Consider the following 23,739-nt stretch of genomic DNA (forward strand, 5'->3'; position numbering starts at 1 on the left):
AAGGCAGGCCGTCGGCGGTGAGTGAGGGACAGAGCGCACGGCGCACACTGCAATGAGCCCGTGTCCCCTCCCTCCGCCGCTCCCCCGCCCCACGGCACCGCGTGTGCGGTCGGCTCCCGCCCTTCCCGTTGGCCAGGGCCCCGCAATCTGCATGCGCCGCGCGCGACCCCGCCCCTCCCTACCCGCGCAAGGCCAGGCCGGCGGGCTCAGCCCCCTCTGGCCGGCTTAGACTAGTTCCTGGGCCCCGCTCGGTTCCAGAACTTTCCGGAAAGCGCCGCGCTCTCTGAGGGTCAAGGATCAAGGCGTCATTTCCGGAGTGGGGGGAGGAAGGGATAGTTCTTTCACCCGGACTTGTCGCCTAGAAAAGACTAGAAAGAGCTCCTCTTTTCTCCCGCCTCCCCGTCCGCGCGTCAGTGGCCTGCGCAGAGCCCTCGGGACGAATCCCGGCGCGCGCCGCCGCGTCCGCCCCCTCTCGCGGGGAGGGGCGGGGGGGGACGGAGGCCAGTGCGCTTGCGCGCTGCCCAGGTTTTTCACGTGTCCCCAGGGACAGACTGCGGATCTCTCTTGGCGGCGGTGGCGGCGAGAGGGCAGGATACGAACTGCGGGGGCGGCGGGAGTCATGGTAAGTCCCGCGTGGGCCTTTGGCCGGCGGGCCCTGGTCATCCCAGAAGCAGGGGGACTCCAGACGGCCTGCTTTTTGGCCTGGCGGGAGGGGTATGGGGCCAATGACCGGCGCCCGCCTGTCCCCTGGAGAGGCGACGCCGACCGACCCTTTTCTCCGCCGAAGGCCTTTTGCACGCGCGTGTGCCGCAGGCGTGTGGGCAGGGGGCGGGAAGGCGGACGCACACGCGGCGGCTCACCTGCTTCTGCAGGGCCTTTGTGGGTGTGTAATACCGTGGAGGAAGCGCATGGCCCCAGGCAGAGAGCGACCCGAACGTTTCTTGAAAAATACTTAGAAAAGCTTGAGCAAGTAAGATAATTGACCTTGAGATAAGCTTGGTTGCCCTTTAAAGCTTATCTGGTTGCTTACCAGGGGAGCACCAACGACCCCTAACAGAGGTAACTTGCAATATAGGGTGGGAAGTTCAAACGTGTTTCCTAAACGGATAATCTGAATTTTGGTGTAAATTTTGAAAGCCAAAACGTGGTGTCTGAGATGTAATGGTTATGGTGGCACGGTCTGTTCAGAGTATGATTACATATTGTTTTTGTTTCAACTCCAACATTTCTCTCTACAGGCAGGACAAGCATTTAGAAAGTTTCTTCCACTCTTTGATCGAGTATTGGTTGAAAGGAGTGCAGCCGAAACTGTAACCAAAGGAGGCATTATGCTTCCAGAAAAAGCGCAAGGAAAAGTGTTGCAAGCAACAGTAGTAGCTGTTGGATCGGGCTCTAAAGGAAAGGTAAATGGGTCTATAATGGAACTATTTTTGTGCGCGAAATGGAGGAAAAAGGAGTAATCCTGGGTTATTAAAATAGTCTTTCAAGTAGCATGTGTCATCAGGATCATTGTTGAGTTCACCTTTAATTTGTCTCTTTAAGGAAAATGATTGTAAAGTAAAATATTTTATATGATGGGGATTTCCAGGGTATGAAAATTGCGGTCGATAGCCGTTTGATAGCCTAGTGTGACCAGCGTTTTTTTTCAAATTTCAAAGTTTTGATAAGACAAAACATTATGCTTCAAGACTAAGCTGTGGCAGATTGTAAGATCTGAGAGGAAACTTGGACTGTTGGTTAACTGTAACACAATGAAATTGCCTTAATCTCATAACCACTTAGGGCCTTAGTTGGCATACCTATGAAATGAACAGGTTGGGCTATTCTTCCAGGTGTTCTCTAATTACCTAGTTAGACCTAAGGTCTGTAAAAGTGTAGCAAGGCTTTGAGGAGTGAGCATTTCTGCTTCAGTCCCTCTGTACTTCGGAGGAAAGGAAATTGAATCACAAAAGAAATGTATGTTCTAAGTACAGAAAACTAATCTTAAATTTTTGTATATTGAAAAAAGTCAAATAGCTAGCCTGTATGTGGTTTTTAAAACTGGTGTATTTTACATGGTTGATAGGTTATGTTAATATTTAACAATTATAAAGTTAGGTTTAGTTAGTTAAAGTTAGCTTTTTCCTGTACAGATAACTCTTTGAACTTTTACACTGAAATCAGGTTTTAGTTTAAACTACTGTGTGTTCATTATTTTGAAGTATAACTCTGCAGTGATGTTATTGAGTGAAGAAACTACAATTCTAGTATAAATTGTATCACTTGGCCACCAAGTACATTGTTAACATATTGGTATATTTTACTAATTGTAGTGATTTAAAAGTTAACTGTATATATTTAGTGAACAGGATGTCTTTGTTAATGAACATTCTTATTCCCTTAAGGGTGGAGAGATTCAACCAGTTAGTGTGAAAGTTGGCGATAAAGTTCTTCTCCCAGAATATGGAGGCACCAAAGTGGTTATAGATGACAAGGTGCGGAAACCTAATAATTCTAAAAAGAAGTTAAGTTCTTGCTATTAGCTGTATTTAACTAATGGTTTCTCTATTTGCAGGATTATTTCTTATTTAGAGATGGTGACATTCTTGGAAAGTATGTAGACTGAAATAAATCACTGTTGAAATGGCATCACTCGAAACTGCCCATTCCACTGAAGTTCTGAAATCTTTCATCATGTAAATAATTTCCATGTCTCTTTTATAATAAACTAATGACATCTAGTGTCTGAAATTTAGTTTCATTGTATTGATATAAATATGATCTAAATAAAAGTATGTAAATGAGTGGTTAATCTTTATTTAGTGATTCACGGTGGTTTTTGGGTTCTCCAGTTTATGCGCTTTTCCTAATCTGCAGAGAATTCTGGGAAACCAGGTTTTCTAGCTAGATACATTTTCACACTGAATTTAGCTGTGTTATATATATTATAGATGCGGATAGAAAGTCATGGATTTAAACTTTTATTTTGAGAAAATAAAGTTAAGTAGCAACATTCCGATTTCACGTATAACAAGTTTATAGTGAAGTACAGTTCTTCATTCATGGGCTCCAGTGAGGTTTTTTTTTAATGTCGTTTCTTAAGTTTTGTATTTAGAAAACTTTACTTCCTGCATGAACATTTCCAGTTTCTAAAACTTTACTACATAATTTACTTGGTAAAAAAAAGTCCAAAGCAAGGTATATTAAAAGCAAGGTATATTAAACACTGGCCGAGTGCCTTCTATTTTTCCAGATTAGACACTATCATAGCAATAATAGCTAATACTTCAGGGACATTTTCTAGGTGCTGGTTGCTACTGTAGGTGCTTTGTGTATATTGGTTGGTTTAATATTTCACCAGTCCTATGAGTCAGGTACTAGTCTCATCTTGCAAATGAAGACAGCTGAGGCACAGAGTAATAACCAATATCACTCAGTGGGAAGTGGCAAAGCTGGGATTTAGACCAGTCTACCTCCAGATGCTGTCTAAAACTTGATCCTTTATGGCCTCATGTTTGCTACTTTATTAGATATGTCTAAGCATTTAATACACATTACTTCAATTAATCTTGGTGATAATGACTGTGTTATGGGGAGTGTGTAGTAACAAACTGGCACTTAAGTGTTGAATTTAACACTTATAGAAGCTAGAGAGAAGGGTTAACATTTGAACCCAGACTCCCATGCTGGAGTTGATTACCAAACCTCTAAACTCAACTCTCTCTTAGCTACCAACTCTTTGTCTTAGCAGTTAACCTTACTTTCTAGTTTCATTTACTTATAAACTAGTGTGCGGTAATGTTTTTTAAAGATTGTGCCCTATATTTTGAGTGGAATTGAAATCCAGATGAAGTTGTAGTTGTGTTCCCCACCAATAAAGTAGTATGTACTTCCAGTAATATCAATACATGTGTATTTTCATTAACGTATGTGTTAGCATCTTTGGTATACTAAAGCTTAATTTTTGTCAAACTGAAGTACTAGAGTTATGCCTAAAAGCTCTTTCTTATGTTATCCAAATGGGTCATCTATTTCAGGTACAGTTAGATAATATGCTTTGCCCATCATAACCTTGTGAGCAGACTTGCCAATGAGAAAGCTTGACTTGGAAGAGAGAACTTATTCAAGGCCATGTGGCTCGTAACTTGCAAAGTTAGGAATCCGGTCCAAAGGCCACAGCTTTCCCATTATTCTCCAATGCTGTTTTCCAAAGACCCAAGCAAATGAGTTTTGAGATCTAAAGGTGATAGTTTACAAACTTGGTTCATCCCTAAAACTACCTGGTATACTTAAAATTTCAGGGCCCCATTCAAACCAACTAAATCAGAATGATGAATTTTTGTGCCACAATAGTCCTTGCCTAGCTTTCTAGTTAAAGAATTTTATTTTTTGGTGGCTGGCTAATATGGAGATCTGAGGCCTTTTGGTGTTATCAGCCAGAAAAAATTTGAGATTGTGAAGTTATATTGATAAAATAGGGAAAAGAATTTTGCCATGAGAAATTTAGGGGACTGGGAGTGTGTAACCGTATGTTTGAGACTAGTATGTTGCCATTTACCTTTTGTTCAAGAGAAAAATAATTATGGAGGAAGGTAAACAAAATAGGTGAAATTCTAACTGGAATTTACACAATAATACTAACTACCACTTTTGAGCACATGCCAGTCACCGTTCTAGGCACTTTATGTGTAATTTTGCTTGATTGCATGTAGTCATAGCAACCTTTTGGGCAAATGTTCCTGCTTCAAAGGTGAAGAAAGGTGCGCAATGAGGTAAACTCAAAGTGACAAAAAGTTTAAGTTACAGAGTTGGATTGAACTCACATTTGATTTCCAACACAAAAACTTTTGGAAGCAGAAATGAACAACATTAAAATTACCAGGGAGTTATTCTGTCATACAGGTATTAACCATTATTAAGATTATGACTTTTCCTTCTATTGTTTCAGAAAGTATGTGTGCTTTTACAAAAAGTTCTTTTAAAGATTGGGATCATAACGTTCTTTTATTTTTATTGTGGTGAGAGTTCTTAACAGATCTACCTTCTTAAAATTTTAAGTGCACAATATAGTATTGCTAACTATCAGTATAATGTAACATCTCTAGAATTTACTCGTCTTGCATAACTGAATCGTTATACCTGTTGATTAGCAAGTTCCCATCTGCCCTTTCCACCAGTGCCTGGCAACCATTCTGTTTCTCTGGGTTTGACTATTTCAGATATCTCATATAAGTAGAATCATGCAATATTTGTCCTTCAGTGACTTACTTATTTCATGTAGCATAATGTCCTTAAGGTTCATTAATGTCACATACTGCAGTTTTATAAGTTTTTGAAGACCCTCTCTACTCTTCCATGGCAGCTGCACCATTTTGCATTCCCACCAACGTGGACCATAGGGTTTTATATATTAAAGGTACTAATTTGTCACATTTGTTTCCTGATTTGATGTGCAGTTTTTGTTTATAGCTAGTTAAATCTCATTCTTATAGTACTTTGTTTTGAACATTTAATTGATCCATAGTTTATTTTAGTGTATGGCATATGTGTCTTTCCATAATGGCTTTACTAATTTACATTCCCACCAACAGTGTATAAAGGTCGTTTTTTTCTCTATCCCCTTGCCAACATCATTTTCTTTCTTTCTTTTTTTTTTTCTTTAAAAGATGACCGGTAAGGGGATCTTAACCCTTGACTTGGTGGTGTCAGCGCCACGCTCACCCAGTGAGCAAACCGGTCATCCCTATATGGGATCCGAACCCGTGGCTTTGGTGTTATCAGCACCACACTCTCCCGAGTGAGCCACGGGCCGGCCCCAGTCCCAACCTTCTTTATTGGTGTTTCCATTCTTTTTCTTGCTGCCCACTGTCTCCCGGCTCTCCTCACCCCAAAATTTGAGATGTTACCTTTACTGTACATTGAATTTATTTTTTATTTCATTTATTTTACATTGAATTTTTAAATATATCTATTCCTGGGTTTTATATTCTGTTCCATTGACCTCTCTATTCCACCACATTGCTTTCAATAAAAATAGCTTTATATCTGATAAAAGTTGCATATCTGATAAGGTAAGTCCTCCCTATAGTCACTTAACCTGGCTGAGAGCATTTTTTAGGTTCTTGCTAAGGACTGCCAGATTGCTCTCTAGAGTGACACCAAGTCATGCTTCCTCCAGCAAGTTAATTGCTGTTTTCACTGCACCCACACTAAAATGGAATTTTTGAACTTTTGATTTATTTGTGTGAAGAGCATGTAAATATGTGTTCCTGTACCCTTAGGCAGCCTGTATGAGAGAGCCCAATCAAACTTAGGGTCTGGTCCTGCCTTGCTTACATTCTAGTTTTGTTACATTTGACAATTCACCTAACCTCTCTTAGCTTAAGAATGAACTGTAAAATGAGGGTGCTAGGGCTGGCCTGTGGCTCACTTGGGAGAGTGTGGTGCTGATAACACCAAGGCCACGAGTTCGGATCCCATATAGGGATGGCCGGTTTGCTCACTGGGTGAGCGTGGTGCTGACACCAAGTCAAGGGTTAAGAACTCCTTACCGGTCATCTTTTTTAAAAAAAAAAAAAATGAGGGTGCTAGGGCTGGCCTGTGGCTCACTTGGGAGAGCGTGGTGCTGATAACACCAAGGCCACGAGTTCGGATCCCATATAGGGATGGCCGGTTTGCTCACTGGGTGAGCGTGGTGCTGACACCAAGTCAAGGGTTAAGATCTCCTTACCGGTCATCTTTTTTAAAAAAAAAAAAAATGAGGGTGCTAGATTTGTCCTTTATTTTGAGCCAGGCTTATTTTTTTCTTAAACTTTAATTTTATTTATTTTAAAATAGGTAATGTTTTCACGTTAAAAATTCAAAATGATATACACTGAAAAAATGAAAAAGATATACACTGAAAAGAGTCTTTCCCACCCGTCTGCCAGCTATCCAGTTCCATCCCTGGAGGCAACTAGTGTTTTTTTTTTCTTTTCATGGGCATTTTATGTACATAGGTTGTGTGTGTGTGTGTGTGTGTGTGTGTGTGTGTGTGTGTGTACATATATGTATGTATATGAATTTTTTTTTCATTTTTCCTTTTTAAAAACTAAAAACATTCTGTACATACCATTTGGCACCTTGTTTTTTTTATACTAACATTTTGTCTTTGGGATTAATCTTTATATAAACACCATTTTCGTTGTCTTTAAAACTGTATAATGTTCCATAATATGGATGAACCATAATTTATTTAAGCATCTCTCATTGACTGATATTTGTTATTAGAAGCACTTCTGCAATGAATAAATTTGTGCACAATTTTGCACATGTAAGATAAATTTCTAGACATGTAATTGCTTTGTGAAAAGATGTGGATTTGAATCATACATGTACAAATATACAGATATCTGCAAATTATCCTTCATATAATTTCTATCAATTAATAGTCCGGCCAGCAATGCATGAGACTGCTTATTTCTTCACACTAAATAATATAGGATGTTATAAAGTTTTATTTTGACAATCTCATAATTTTACTTTTTCCATTGTTATGAATGAGGGCGAGCATTGCATGTACTTAACAGTCATTTCTATTTTCTTTACTGTTAACTGACTTCCTATAGACCATATCTTCTGCCCATTTTTCTACCAAATGCTGGTCTTTTATGATTTTTATGAGATTTTTATTTATTAGGGAAATTAGTTCTTTGTGATGAGTTTTTTCCTCCTATTTGTCATTTTGGCTTTGATTTTGTTTATGCATTGCGGTTGCAGGAAGTCATTTTGGTGTATCTGAATAAATGTTTTCTTTTATGGTTTCTGGGTATTATGTCAAATTCTGAAAAGTCTTCTTCAATACTTAACAGTTCTCCCGTGGTTTCTTTAGGTATTTTTATCTTTTGGGTTAAAAAAAAATTTTTTTTTGATCTTTGTTCTATCTGGATATTTTCCTGTATGTAAGAAGATACAAGGAATGGATCCAACCACCCCACCTGACTCCTTACAGATTAAGCCTAGTTCTTTAAGATATTTAAAATTTAGCCTCAAGACTTGAAAAATGCCCTTTCAGTCTCATGAAGCTTGAAGACATGACTTGGAAAAACATCAACAGTTATTTACTTAGTTGGCTTGAGTGTCAGTTCAAAAAGTCCAGTTTATTATAGTATTTTTAAGTCATTTGGTTTTTGAGCATGTGCCAGGCACTGTTTTAGGCACTATAGATACAGGGATGAATAAGGTGGAGGAGACACACAATAAACAACTAAATTAATAGCATACTTTGTGTCATGAAGAAAATATAAAAAGCTGCTAACTTCATGAGTGACATTAGGAGCCCTGTTGAAAAGAGGAAATGATAATATTCTCTGAGACTTGTCTCTTCTGATCACATCCTCCCTCCCTCAAAGTCCATGAACTATTGTATTAGTTATCTATTGCTGCATAACAAGTTACCCCATACTTAGTGGCTTAAAACAATAAATATCTCACACAGTATCTGTATATCACAAATTGGAAGCAGCTTAGTTGGGTGGTCCTAGTTTGGGGGTGCTCATGAGGCTGCCATCATCTGAAGGCTTCACTGATTTGGGCTGAAGGATACACTTCCAGGATGGTTCACTCATATGCTGCCAAGTTGATGCTTACGTTTGACAGAAGACTTCAGTTTCTCACTATGTGGACTCTTAAGAATGCTTGAGTGTCCTCACACATGGCAGTTTTCTCACCCAGGGCAAGTGATCTCAGAGACCAAAGCAAAAGCTGCACTGTCTTCTATAACCTAATATTAGAAGTCACACACCATCATTTCCACAATACTGTATTAGTTATACAGGTAAGGCCTACTCAATGTGAGAGAGAACCCACAGGGTGTAAATACCAGGAGACCATCATCACTGGGGGCCATCTTGGAAGCTGGATAACTACAACCACCAATCAATTTGATCAAATATCCTTTTTTTTTTCTTGTGGCTGGCCGATAAGGGGATCTGAACCCTTGACCTTGCGGTTACAAGACTATACACTAACCTGGTGAGCCAACTGGCCAGCCTTGATCAAATATTCTAGAATGTTGCTAAGTGTCAGTGTCATGGGAGGAAAATGAAATGTCACAGAAATTCAATATCTCATTTGTAGTCAAAGCATCTAAGTTTGAACTCTATAAATCCAAAAAGTTACGTACATTATTATGAACAACTTTCATAAGGAGAAAATGATTGTCACATAATATGTTGAAGATGTATAAAACCATATACCGGCACTGATTTGTTCAACTATGAACACACATTTCCATGCTTCCCTGCTGCTTCAACTTTGCTTGACCTGGAATGAAATGTCCTCCATCTCTGCATATAAATGCTATCCACACTTTAAGGCACATTTCAACTACTTCATGCATCATTCACAGTGTGTCAACTTTGCTTTTGGGCTGGCTTTTTTAAAGTCAATATGGCTGCTGCAGTCCCAGACTTGGCAATGTCTGGTGGCAGATAAAAGGGACCTATTCTTTTGGTATCTCTTCCTGAAGAGCATGAAAATGTTTTCCCTAAGACTTCCTTTCACATTTCTTAGGCTAACGTGGAGTCATATGCTTACCCGTTAACTAATCATTGGTTTAGGCCAATAGGGATTTATCCCTCAGCTGGAGATGGGTTTACCTTTCCCTGATCATATAGGGAGAGATGGACACTGAGCAAGATCAGTACCTATTTGCAAAGAGCATGTGAAAAGGAATGGATGGCGAGTAAGCACCCAACAGGCTGCTTCAACACTTAAGACATTCTGCCTTGTAATACAGTAATCTACATACTGCCCTTTCCCATTCATTTTTAAGCTCTTCAAGGAAATCTCATACATTTTCATGTTTCTCGGCACTTAGCCCAGTGCCTTGCACTTAATATGCATTCACTCACACTTGAACTACCCCAAAGTGAATTTCATATTGGATAGATATTTTTGAAATTACTTACGACACTTTGGATTTATGTTTTCTTCTAAAAATTCAAGATACTTCCATAAATATTTAATTTCATGTTCGCTTTCATACTCTAGGGGGTAAAGGGAAAGAACTGTTATGCACAATCTTCATTAGGAATGAAGAAACGTGTTTGATAGCTTGTTCTAAGTCTCACATTCAACAGGTAAGAGAACCTAGATTTTTCTGAATCCTAGCCCAGAGCTATTTCCATTAGTCCATATTGCCTCTAAAAAAGACCATTCCTACTTTACCTGAAATATTCAAGTAACCCATCATTACATGTAAATGTTATTAATGATCAGGCTCTTTTTTTTCTTTTCTCCTCCCTCCCACCCCCGCGCCCAATTAACCCTAGTTATAAAATTGCTTTTGTTTCAAGGTCATAATGTGCAGACTGACAGAGGAGTGAAAATGTGAAGGTTATGAGCTAGAAACATTTCAGCCCAGAAGAGCAAGGTTTTTCCTGTGAACAAGGTCAGGATTGACATCACAACACAACTTTATTAGACTTTCCATAGAAAATGAATTTGTATTTTGTTCCTGAATTTCACCGACTCATCCATTTCTCTCTCTCTCTCTCTTTTTTTTTTTTTTCAGATGGGCTGAAACAGTATAACAAATCTAGAAGATCTCATTCAAGGACAGGTAACTGCTATTTACAGCTCTGGGAAACCACCACATAATCTAGGAAATTTAAACTTAATCTTTGGAGTAAGCGAGGTGGGATTGTTTACAGATTGAGCGGTCTACTTAGGACTTTGATTTAAGAGAACTCTTAGGACTTGCGACAAAGGATATTTGGAATCCTGTAAGATGTAAAACTCCCACCATCTATCAGGGACTATTCATTTCCTCCTTCTGTTTATGACTTGCAAAAATACGAGCTAATTCTTTTTTCTTTTTCTTTCTTTTTTTTTTTTTAATAAAGATGACCGGTAAGGGGATCTTAACCCTTGACTCGGTGCTGTCAGCACCATGCTCACCCAGTGAGCTAACTGGCCATCCCTATATGGGATCCGAACCCGTGGCCTTGGTGTTATCAGCACCACTCTCCCGAGTGAGCCATGGGCCGGCCCCAATACGAGCTCTCTTTTTTTTTCTTTTATTATTTTTATTTTGTCAATATACAATGTAGTTGATCCAATACGAGCTAATTCTAAGTCTGCCTAACGCACAACACTAGATGTCCACTCTCTCAGACGAGTGGCATCTGGTCCTTTATCTATGCAAACAAACCTGTCATTGAAAAGGTCCTTGGCTTTGAAGTCAGAAGACAGTGAAAATAACATTTGACACTCAAACCTCAGCCTTTGAGATTAGGTTGAATTCATGCAGGTTCTAAGGAATTTTCCCAGACTGCTGGCCTGTTTTCTACTCTGCTTTCCTAGGCGAATTTTGGGATAGAATTGTTTCTCTATGTATTTGCTTGCACATGGGTTTACTGAAACAGTAGCCATCGTGCAAATTGTCCTTCCAGTGTAACTAACGAGAGCCCAAGGAAGGCACCAACGCAGCCCATACATACTGCTGCAGCGGCCACCCGCAATCACGCCCCTCCGCGCCGGACCGAGGGCCTCCAGAAGCTGTCGTGGCCCCCGCCTTCCCATCTCTCCTTCCCTCAAAGCCACCGCCTGAGCGCCGCCGGCTGTTCCTTCGTTCGCCTCCTCCCTCCGCCTAGCCGGCCCTTTCCTGGACTCCTCCCCGTGCTCCCGTCCTGCCCCGCGCGGGCTGCGGCTGTTCCGTCAGCTGCCGCTCCTCCCCGGCTCCCGGATGGTGAACACAACTCCGCCCCGCCTCGCCCCCCTCCCGCGCTGGCAGCGTCCCCTACATCCGGGTACCAACTCCAGCCGCCCAGACTCTGGCACTATGGTCATGGCGGAGGGGACGGCAGTGTTAAGGCGGAACAGGCCGGGCACCAAGGCGCAGGTATAATTTTCGCACGTTTCCTGACGGGGAACTCTCGGTGCCAAGCCGGGCCGACCCTAGAAGCTGTCCGCCACTGAGGCGAGGTTAGGCAGGGCCGGAGCGGCAGGCGGGCGGGGGCACTGGTGCCCGGCCTGCTCTTCCGGAGCCGCAGCCCATCAGTCTGGCTGAGGCTGCGGCGGCCGCCCGCGAGGCCTGCGGAGCCCTGACCTGAGGGTGGGCGTGAGGGACGGGTGGGGGCTGCCGGTGGTGACCGCTGAGGCCTGAGACTGCAAGCCTGTCAGTAGCGACTGCTTGTTCTCGCCTCGCTTCTGAGCCCCAGCTGACTAGTGCCGAAGGGGCGCGGCCAGCCAGGTGGAGACCTCTGGCGTTTCCTGAGGGTCAGGGCCACCGGAGTGTGAGGGGGTTGATCACAACCTGCCTCGTCCCGGCTTCTAGTTCATACCTGGCTTGTGACGTACCTGCGCGGCTCCTGCCTTCCAGCTTGTCTAGCCGGATCCGGGGGGGCGATAATGTACCTTATCCTCCTCCTCCTGGTGTTTGCCTTTGACCACCTCCCCTCCCTGCTGCTTCCCTGCAGCTGTTCTCTGGTCCAGCAAGTTTTCATCAGCAGGTTGAGACTCGTTAGATGTCATTTGCGAATTTCCTTGTTAATATGTGTGAAGCATAATTAGGGAATGAACTGATTATAATTTTATCAACTTTTAGCAGGGCACTATTTGGGGTAAGTTGGTGCTTGTTTAGGTATTGGTTTTTAGTATTTGCAAAAAAGGGGATACCTTACATTAAAAAAAAAAAAAGAAAATGTCATTCACACTTGATCTGATTAATCTGCCAGCAGAAGTGGCTTGCTATGGTGAAGGTGCTCTAAAATTAGAGGAGATGTGTTTAAAATGTAATTTTAAAGAAAAGTGATACAAGTGAAAAAAGAAGCAATACAGCCATGGAGCCGTGATCTTATGTTTGAGAATAGATTTTAATTTCTTATACTGAATTATCGAAAGGAGACCTTTCAAAGGGAGCTTATAGATCTAGACACTTTCCCAGATCCGTGTTACAGATAAGGAAATTGAAACCCAGAAAATCGACTGGATTTGCTAAAGGTTATATAGTCTCCCGATTCTTTTACCTCTTTAACATGTTACTTCTAGTACTGTATTTTAGAGAAGTTATTTTGAAAGTCTTATAGAATCACATGAAGCTGTCAGTTACTTCTACTGGCAGTTTTGTCTTCATATACTACTGGAAATTTATGTTATGTATGCTTTCTTTTTATCTTTTCCAAACTTTTCTTTCCTTCTAAATGCTCATTTATAGATACCTTTACTTAATCTGTGGAAACAATGTTTCTCATTCTTAAGTGACCAAATTTTATATTTTTATATTCAGAAGTAGACTTTCGTATTCTCATTCTGAGAGTCATCATCTCATTTTTGTAAACTCAAAAGTTCTTAATTTTGAAAGGTTAGGAAACAATATATTTTTAACTAATTGTAACACATCTGTTTATTATGTTATGAGTAAGTCACATATAAGAAAGTTAACTGCTTTTCTTCACATTGTCATGGATCAGGGTTGTTAAATAAAATGAAACAGGAAAGATTAGGATTAAAAAAAGACTGCTTAAGCAGTAGACTGTCCTATCTCGTGTTTATCGCATGATAAATTTCCTTCAGTGAAATGTGTCTTCTAAAGTGATATATTTAGAACTATAATGAAGTAGGTGGAGTATCTCTCTACTTTTTTTTAAGGAGGTGGTTAGACTGAAATATAGGCATGTAGTTGGTTTTCAATAAATATTTGTTGACTGAATTAGGTGAGGTTTATTAAACTGGATTTTTGATGTTTCTCGTACAAGAGGACTTCAAAAAGTACATGGAAAGATTCATATTACCTTTCAATTCTATTTTTCCATGAACTTTTTGAAGTACCCTGGTATATCACAGTTATGATGAGGCAAAACATTTCATTTCTTTTTTTTTTTTTTAAAGATGACCAGTAAGGGGATCTTAACCCTTGACTTGGTGCTGTCAGCACCACGCTCAGCCAGTGAGCAAACCGGCCATCCCTATATGGGATCCGAACCCGTGGCCCTGGTGCTATCAGCACCACACTCTCCCAAGTGAGCCACAGGCCGGCCCAAAACATTTCATTTCTAATTAACTTTTTTACATCTGTTCAGTATATTACTGTATGTTTTCTAATATTTTTAAAAAAGATATTCTACAGGGCCAGTCCAGTGGCGCACTGGAGAGTGCACTGCTTGGGACCGCGGCGGCGCTCCCGCTGAGGGTTCGGATCCCATGTGGAGACTGGTTCCCGCTCACTGGCTGAACGTGGTGCGGGCGCAACACCGAGGGTTGCGATCCCGTTACCGGTCAGTAAAAAAGACAAAAAGGAAAAAAAAAAGAGATATTCTACAAACTTAATTTTTTAAAGGAAAGACTAGGCAAAACATATTGATAGAAATATTTTTCAGTATAAATCATATAGGAAGAATTTAAAAACTGCTTTTCAATATTTAGATAATGTCTAGGAAAAGGCATCCTGGGGCATTTTCCAGAAGATTGTTTTATTTCTTGATATTTTCCCTTAATCAATAAAGTTAGTGCATTTCATTCAGATAGGGCAACTATGAAAACAAAAAAAAGATATTATGAATAACTATGAAATGTTTAAGACACTTAAAAAGGTATACCCGTCACCTACCCTCAGAACTAAGACATTGCTAATGTAGTTGAATCCCTCTGGATCACATTCTTCTGTCTTCTACCCTCCTACCTCATCCCCCCAAGCAATAATGGTGATTATCGTTCCTTTGCTTTATACTTTCACTGTTTTATGCATTATATCTATAAGTATGCCTTGCACTTTCTTTAACTTTTATTCATGTGGTTTCCTACACTGTGTATTCTTGCAATTTGCTTTTTTTGCTCAAGGACTTGAAGACTTATTGGTGTTGATTGATACAGGTTTATAGATCAATAGTTTACTACTCCTCCTCCCCCCAGTTTTATCCCAGAGACATTTATTGAGCACCATCTATGTCAGGCATTGTACTACCTACATAGTACAAATACATTGGTAAATTTTGCTGAAAAATCAGTTAAATGGAAAGGTTCTTAGTGGCTTAAGGGAATGTCCATGAACTGTACTATCTATAGAGGGATTCAGAACTAGTGCAAGGTGCTCCACAAATATATCCCCCTTAAAAGAAAGCTGTTCTATTTGGATGGCTACTTTTTGATGAAACTCATATTTCAATTAAGAAATTGAAAACTATTTGGAATTGGAATAATTATAATGTCTGTCTAATGCTCATAGACCAGTAAATTAGCTACTAATGCTTCCTGTTCCCTTGAAATAAGAACCCGATTGACTGGTATCTGGAGATTTTTTTCAGTGTAACTTTTTGAGATATATTTCACCGCTGTAAAGAAAAAGTGATAAATTTATCTCCTTAATTAGGTCATGCATGGGAACCATATTTGAAGGATTGGTGGTTGAAAAAAATATAATTTGTTTTTCAATTAAATAAAATCTTGGTGTTTATTTAAAAAACATTGAATAAAATTTCTTTATTTCACTGATAATTGTATCGTAAAGGCTTTTCTCCCCCTTTAGTATGAGCTTTAGATCTTTATTAAGAATTAAAGTTAATAATTTTTTTTGAAGTTACTAAGTTTTTTGAAATTCATCATAATAGTATTGCATCTTCTTTTTAATTTTCTATGTGCTTTAATCATAAATTTATTTCTATAGGATTTCTATAATTGGCCTGATGAATCCTTCGATGAAATGGACAGTACACTAGCTGTACAGCAGGTAATAAAAAATTTCTTCTGCAACTCCAATAACCTAAGCATTTTGCCTTTTTAGCGTAGTTAGGTATTCCTATGACTTTTGGCACAAATCAGATTCCTCTGAATTAATGGAATGCCTATTTAGAACTTTAATCAACCCACATTTTGCTTTAAGATGACGTATTAAACTATAATGAAACCTAAATACATTTTAAGATCTGTTATTATGTACAAAGTTATGGTACCCAATTTGATGTTACAATAAATTTAAATCAAAATTGATGGGATAATAAATTAGGAATAACAGGCAAATAGAAATAGTATATTCATTTGGTGACTAAACCCTTGATAACATGTTTCTCAGCTTTACATTTTCATTTTACTTATCATTAGTTCTTTGGGATTTTTTTTGTTAGTTTGTTTGTTTTTTAGGTTCCAAATGGGGTTCATAGTTATCATTCGTTCTTAACTTTTGTCTCCCTCCAGTATATTTGAGGGCTACAATGCTTCCCTGTGGGTTATTGCCAGTATCAGGTAGCTCACTAAGGCAATGATTCTCAAGGAGGTGGGCTTCTGTAGCATGTTCAATTTAAAAAGCCACCCAGGAGATTCTCACGCATTATCATTGAGAATCACTTTGTATACTGTGTTGAGTTAAAAAAAAAAAAAAAGTGGTTCTTCCATAATAAAATGTGGAGTTTGGGAAAAAATACTTTCCATAGCTAATTATTAAAGGCTGAATTAAGGAACTAACAGGATGACAGAAATTTGGGTGTACTAGTATAATGGATTAGGCATTAAGTAACATTTTTAAAGGGAAAATGTGCCATAAAGCAAGGCTGTTTGGCTTTATCTTGATAGCCAGATAATAAAAGTAGATAGCTATTGGGATTTATTGTGTTATTTGAAGATCTTGGGAAATAAAAGAGAAATATTTTTGAATCCTTTGAACATTAAAAACTTCACTCTTAATCTTTTTTGGGGGGGCAGGGGGTACAGCTGGCTAGTCACTCATAATCTTAATAGTAACATTTAGAACCTTTAGAATAGATTCAGTGTAATATTTAGATATTTAGCACAGGACATGGAAGAACATTCATGAGTGAATGGCTTTGTTCATTGTCTTTTAAGAATGTGTTGTTCAGTCAGCAAGCATTTATTGGGTTCTTGCTATTTAGCTAGCAATGAGGTAGGTCTTCTGCAGGATACAGAGATATAAACCTAGAGTTCTTGGGCCGGCCCAGTGGCGCACTGGATAGTGCGCCGCTTAGGAGGCGCGGCAGCGCTGCCGCCCGAGGGTTCGGATCCCACATACAGACCGGCTCCCGCTCACTGGCTGAGCGAGGCGTGGGAGCAACACCGAGGTTTGCAATCCCGTTGCCGGTCCCTGGTCCGGTACGGGGGCAACACTGAGGGTTGCGATCCGTTGCCGGACACGGAACAAAAAGACAAAAGACAAAAAAACAAAAAACAAAAAAAACCCTAGAGTTCTATGCCTGGAAATTGGGAAAAATTAAGAGGAAAAATTTGCAGATATTTCTTTCTTTAAAATAGAGGTTGTATCCTGTTACTTTGTTGAATTTGTTTATTTGTTCTAACAGTTTTTGTGGAGTCTTTAGGGTTTTCTGCATATGGGATCATATCATCTGTTAATAGAGATAATTTTACTTCTATTTCAAACCTGGATGCCATTTATTTCTTTTTCTTGCCTAATTGCTGTGGCTAGAACTTCCAGTACTACTTGGAATAGAAGTGGTGAGAGAGGGCATCCTTGTCTAGTTCCTGATCTTAGAGGAAAGCTTTCAGTGTTTCACCATTGAGAATGATATTCCTTGTGGATTTTTCTTATATGGCCTTTATCATGTTGAGGTAGTTTCCTTCTATTCCTAGTTTGTTGATAAAGGGTGTTGAATTTTGTCACATGCTTTTTCTGCACCAGTTGGGATGATTGTGTTTTTTTTCCTTTATTCTGTTAATGTGGTGTATTATATTGATTGATTTTTTTTTTTTTAATGTTGAACCATCCTTGCATAGCAGGAATAAATCCCACTTGGTCATGGCTCTCTATTTAGTTCCACTGGTTTATATGTCTGTCCTTATTCCAGTACCACATTGTTTTGGTTACTGTAGCTATGTAGTTAGTTTTGAAATTGGGAAATGTGAATCCTCCAGCTTTGTTCTTTGTTTTCAAGATTGTTTTGGCTATTTGGGACCATTGGAATTCCATATAAGTTTGAGGATTGGCTTTTCCATTTCTGTAAAAAAGGCTGTTGGAATTTTGGTAGAAATTGCATCAAATCTGTAGATTGCTTTGGGTAGCATTGACATCTTAACAGTATTAAGTCTTCTTACAAACACAAGATGTCTTTCCATTTACTTAGGTCTTTATTTTCAGCAGTGTTTTGTAGTTTTCAGTACACAAGTATTATACCTATTAAATTTATTTCTAGGTATTTAAATTCTTTTAGGTGCTATTGTAAATGGAATTTCTTTCTTAATTCCTTTTTAGATTTTTCCTTGCAGGTGTACAGAAATAAAACAGTTTTTTGTGTGTCGATCTTGTATCCTGCAACTTTGCTGAATTACTTATTAGCTACAGTAACTTTCTTGTGGCTTCTTTGAGGTTTTCTATAAATAGGATCATGTCATGTATGAATAGAGAGAATTTTACTTCTTCCTTTCCAAATGGGGTGCCTTTTATTTCTTTTTCTTGTCTGATTGCTCTGGCTAAAGCTTCTGTACAGTGTTAAATAGCAGTGGTGAAAGTGAGGATCCTTGATTCAGTCCAAGTCTTTGGGGAAAGCTTTCAGTCCTTCACCATTGAGTGTGATGTTAGCTGTGAGTTTTTCATAAATGCTCCTCATCGTGTTAGGAAATTCCCTTCTGTACCTAGTTTTTTGAGCATTTTATCGTGAAAGGATGTTGGATTTTGTCAAAAGCCCTTTCTGTGTTTACTGAGATGATTGTGTGTTTTTTTCCTTTTGATATACTAAAGTAGTGTTTCACATTATTTATTTATTTATTTTTGTAAAACTGCCTTTGCATTCCCTTCAGCTTTCTTTTGATTTGTGTTTGTATGGTATATCTTTTTCTGTCCTTTTAACTCATCTACTTTATTATATATATATATTTTTTTTTTTAAAAAGATGACCGGTAAGGGGATCTCAACCCTTGGCTTGGTGTTGTCAGCACCACGCTCAGCCAGTGAGCAAACCGGCCATCCCTATATAGGATCCGAACCCGTGGCCTTGGTGTTATCAGCACCGCACTCTACCGAGTGAGCCACGGGCCGGCCTTACTTTATTATATTTGAAGTATGTTGCATATAGATGACATATGGTTGGGTCATATTTCTTTTTTTTTTTTTTTGGTGTTTTTTGGGTTCTTTTTTTGTGGCTAGCCTGTATGGGTTCTGAACCCTTGACCTTGGTTTTATCAGCACCAGGCTCTAACTAAGTGAGCTAACTGGCCAGCCTTATATTTCTTTATTCATTCTGACAGTCTTTGTCTTTTAATTAGTGTATTCGATCTATTGAATGTTACTGTAATTATCGATAGATATGTTTAGGTTTAGGTACATCATGTCATTACTTGTTTTCAGGTCTTTCTTTTTTTTGTTCCTCTGTTTCCCCTTTTCTTCCTTTTTAAGGGTTATTCGAACATTTTTAGTATTCTGTTTTAATTAATTCTAATTTTGATTATATCTCTTTATATTATTTATTTGGTAGTTTGCTGTAGAGATTACTAAATACATACTTTACACAGTCTACTTAAATCAATATTTTACTACTTTGATTGAAATGCAGAAACTTTACATTTTCTACATTTGTACCCCTTTCCCACCCCATTTGTACCCCTTTCCCTCCCTTTTATATTATAGAGTTATATATTACATCTACATAGATTGAAAACCTCATCAGACAATCTTTTTTTTTTTTTCCTTTTTGTCTTTTTCCGTGTCCGGCAACGGATCGCAACCCTCAGTGTTGCGCCCGTACCGGACCGGGACCGGCAACGGGATCGCAACCCTTGGTGTTGCTCCCACACCTCGCTCAGCCAGTGAGCGGGAACCGGTCTGTATGTGGGAACCGAACCCTCGGCGGGAGCGCCACCGCGCTCCCAAGCGGCGCACTGTAGCAGTGCACCACCGGGCCGGCCCAAGACAATCTTATATATATTTTTTGCTTTCAACTGCCAAACTTATTTTAAAGAACTCACGAGAATTGTTTATTATATTTAAACCCAGATGTTAATAATTTCTGTTGTTCCTGATATATTCCAAGTTTTCTTCTGGTATTACTTTCTTCTTCTTCTTTTTTTTTTTTTTTTTTTTTTCCTTTTTTACTGGCCGATAACGGGATCGCAACCCTCGGAGTTGCGCCCGTACCGGGGACCGGCAACGGGATCGCAACCCTCAGTGTTGCGCCCGTGCCGCGCTCAGCCAGTGAGCGGGAACCGGTCACCACATGGGATCCGAACCCTCAGCGGGAGTGCCGCCGTGCTCCCAAGCAGTGCACTCTCCAGTGCGCCACCGGGCCGGCCCTACTTTCTTCTTCTGTCTGAAGAACTTCCTTTAGCAATTCTTTTACAGCAGTTGGCCGGCTAGGAATTTTCTTTAGTTTTCTTTCCTTTGAAAATGTCTATAATTTATCTTTATTCCTGAGGGTATTTTTGTTGGATATAGAATTCTGGGTTGACAGCTCTTTTCTTCTAAGCACTTTAAAAATGTCATGCCATTTTCTTCTTGCTTCCATGGTTTCTGATGAGAAAGCAGCTGTCATTTGAATTTTTCTATAGGTCACATCTTTTTTCTCTGGAATTTTTAATCTTTAGTTTTTTAGCAGTTTGATTATGATGTGTCTGGGTGTGGATTTTTTTAAATTGTGGTGAAATATACATAACATAAAATATACTGTTTTTACCATTTTTAAGTGTACAGTTCTGTGGAATTAAGTATACTCTCACCGTTGTACAACTATCACCACCATCCATCTCCAGAACTTTTTAATCGTCTCCAGCTGAAATTCTGTGCCCGTTAAACAGAAACTCCTTATTTTCTCCTACGCCCAGTGTGCTCAGCTTCTTGAATTTTTAGGTTTTCATCTTTTCACAAACTTGGAAACTTCTCAGCCATTATTTCTTCAAATAAACTTTTTAGTACCACATTCTTTTTCTTCTTTTTCTGGGACTCTGGGGACACAACTTTTAAACCTTTTGTTGTCCCTTAAGTTCCTGAGGTTCTGGGCCGGCCCGGTGGCTCACTCTGGAGAGTGCGGTGCTGATAACACCAAGGCCCCGGGTTCGGATCCCATATAGGGATGGCCGGTTCGCTCACTGGCTGAGCGTGGTGCTGACAACACCAAATCAAGGGTTAAGATCCCCTTACCGGTCATCTTTAAAAAAAAAAAAAAAAAAAAAAAAGTTCCTGAGGTTCTGTTTATCATCATTATTTTAAAAATCTTTTTCATTTCTCTTACTTAGATTGAATAATTGCTGTTTATCTTTAAGTTCATTGATCTTTGCTTTATCTCCATTCTGCTAAAGAATCTGTTTAGTATTTTATTTTGTTTATTGTATTTTTCAGTTTAAAATTTTCATTTGGTTGCTCTTTATACCTTTTTCTTTGCTAATACTTTCTACTTTAACTTTTGTTTCAAGAGTGTTTGTGTTTCTCGTTCAAGCATTTTTATAATAGCTGTTTTAAAGTCTTTGTCGGATAATTCCAACATCTATGTCATCTTGTCATTGGTGTCTGTTGATTGTCTTTTCTCATTGTGAATTGAGATTTTCACATGTTCTTTGTATGATGAGTAATTTTTGTTTTTTGTGGTTGGCTGGTAGAGAGATATGTATGATGAGTAATTTTGGATTGTTTACTGGACATTTTGAATATTCTGTTAAGACTCTGGTTTAATTAAATTCTGTGGATAATACTGATATTTTTGTTTTAGTAGGCATTTGCCCTAGTTAGATATAGGCTGGAAGTTCCAACCCACCTGTTGTTCCAATATCAGGTCAGTTTTCAAAGCCTTTGCATTGCTGCTTGAATCTGTCCTGTGTATGTACCAATGAGTGGTCAGCCTGATTAGCTCAGTTCTCAGAACCTATCATATACTATTTAGGACCAGATCTATCAGGGGTGAGCCCAGGAGTTCCTGAATAGCTTTATGGAATTGCTGTTTTTAGCTCTTCCCTCTCCACTATCTCTTTGATACTTTGTGGTTCCCTGGGGTCCACCCCTTTGATCCTCTGGCCAGAAACTAGTTACAGCCATTGTGCTGCAATTGTGGGAAGACAGAGAAGAGAAAGAAAGAAATGGCTTTGTCTTACCTTGTTGGAGCCACTGCAACAAATGGAGAAGAAAGGACTCTCTTCTTCAGAGTTTCATCTCCTGCATTTTCTTCTTGCCAGCTGCTTTTGTTGCCACTATGGAATTGTCTCAGGCCTAGGCTGTGAAAGAATGGAGGAAAAAGAGGGGAAAAAACCTGGGGGATTTCTTTCACCCACTTTGAGCTTTAGGAGTGCTTTTTTAAATTCCTTGAGCCAGAACTAGAGAGTTTCTCTTATACCTCTGTCTATCAGCATGACAGGGCTCACTTCTGGGTGTTGTCCTGCATTGAGTTCAGGCCAGGGGATACTAGAAGGAAAGAGAAACATGGTAAACTCACTGCCAGTTCAATGGTACTTTGAATTCTGGTATTTTTTCCTTCTCTTTCTGCTATTTACTTTTCAGAGACCTCAAATAGCTGGACCATGCATTCTGTCCAGATTTTATAGTTTCATTCCAGTGGAAGAGAAAGGTTGATATGTATTTATTCCATCTTAGGCAAAACTGGAAACAGTAAAATGCTTTTGCATGGTGTTTTACTGCTATGTGCTTGTACTTTACTCACCCCAGACGTTTTCTAAAAACTGCCTTAAGGAAGATTTTTATAAAAAATATACACAGTATTAGATGATTATAATTATAGCCAACATTATAATTAAATCACTACAAAGATACAGTTCTGCCTCTTCATAACAGAAGGAAGAAAGATTTCATGCCTCCTTTTTTACTTAACCTAAAATCTGGTATATTATATTCCTGTACTGAGGAGACTTGAAAGGCCTGGGAAGTAAATATGAAGGTACTTCAAACAGTTCATGGACAGATTCATATTATCTTTTAATCCTACTTTTCCACGAACTGTTTGAAGTACCCTTGTGTATACTGATAGTGACTCTCAAATGTTAGTAGAGCTTGATCAGGTAAAGTGGTAGTGACTTTTGGAAGCTTACCGAAAAGGATTCTCTTCAAGAAATGGTAGTAGTTAGGATTTTAGAGTACTTGAAAGCATAAAGATAACTATTCATATAAGGTTGTCTTCTGGATTTTTTTGGTAAAATCTTTTTAAAGATTTCAAAGTCAGTTTCTTAAATAATAGTTATTCAGTTTACTCAGTTTTAAAAACTTTTAGCAGTGAAAGTTTTAAGAGGTAAAGGTACTACTTTCCATTTAACTGAATTACCAAATAAAGATTTTAAAGATACTAATGTTGTATCTGTTTGAAGAAAAAGAGAATCAAAATTTTGGATCATAGGATGGGATGAAAAATCAGGGAGAGTGGTTTCAATAGGAAATAGGGAGTAATTAAAAGTGTTTGAGTAAGTTCTAGTGATATTCAAGAAAGATTGTCTGAAATAGGCACAATTGATTGGCTCAAGAAGGCCTTGTAGTTAGTATGTTTCTATAACCAGGCGTTTTAATCTACTTTAATTTATTCAGCTTTCAGGATATTAAAATTGATTGAATGAAGCATTAAAGAGATCTGAAATTTAAAGTTTTATGGAGATTTTTTTTTTTGGTGGCTGGCTGTTATGGGGAACTGAACCCTTGACCTTGGTGTTACAAGGCTGTGCTGTAACCAGCTAAGCTAACTGGCCAGCCCTAAAGTTTTATGTTATGTAATATTTTAAAAATTGAAAGTGACCCTCCCTGCTTTTTTTTTTTTTTTTTAACATAGTTGTTCTGCTAGTCATTTTTTTTTTTTTTTTTTGTCTTTTTTCGTGACCAGCAACGGATCGCAACCCTCAGTG

The 23,739-nt window shown here is 39.0% G+C and overlaps 2 protein-coding genes across 3 annotated transcripts in view; one reads left to right on the forward strand and one right to left on the reverse strand.

Annotated features, from left to right (window-relative positions):
* The window catches only part of HSPD1 (heat shock 60kDa protein 1 (chaperonin)), a 12,121-nt gene extending 11,855 nt beyond the window's left edge, over positions 1–266 (reverse strand). The window contains exon 1 of the mRNA XM_008568532.1: positions 183–266. The gene's annotated coding sequence lies outside the window, so the exon portion shown is untranslated. The remainder of the gene's footprint in view (positions 1–182) is intronic.
* A 274-nt stretch (positions 267–540) lies between these two features.
* LOC103587115 (MOB-like protein phocein) overlaps positions 541–23,739 on the forward strand; it is a 38,181-nt gene continuing 14,982 nt past the window's right edge. The window contains exons 1-3 of one of the 2 annotated variants that reach the window (XM_008568530.1): positions 541–622; positions 1,239–1,403; positions 15,623–15,685. In XM_008568530.1, coding sequence (XP_008566752.1) covers positions 620–622; positions 1,239–1,403; positions 15,623–15,685 — 231 coding nt within the window. In that variant the 5' untranslated portion in view covers positions 541–619. Of the gene's footprint in view, positions 623–1,238; positions 1,404–11,765; positions 11,864–15,622; positions 15,686–23,739 lie in introns of those variants that run through there. The other variant, XM_008568529.1, reaches the window with a different exon arrangement.

The sequence above is a fragment of the Galeopterus variegatus genome, unplaced genomic scaffold (assembly GCF_000696425.1).
Source record: "Galeopterus variegatus unplaced genomic scaffold, G_variegatus-3.0.2 Scaffold420, whole genome shotgun sequence".
NCBI classification, from domain to species: Eukaryota; Metazoa; Chordata; class Mammalia; order Dermoptera; family Cynocephalidae; genus Galeopterus; species Galeopterus variegatus.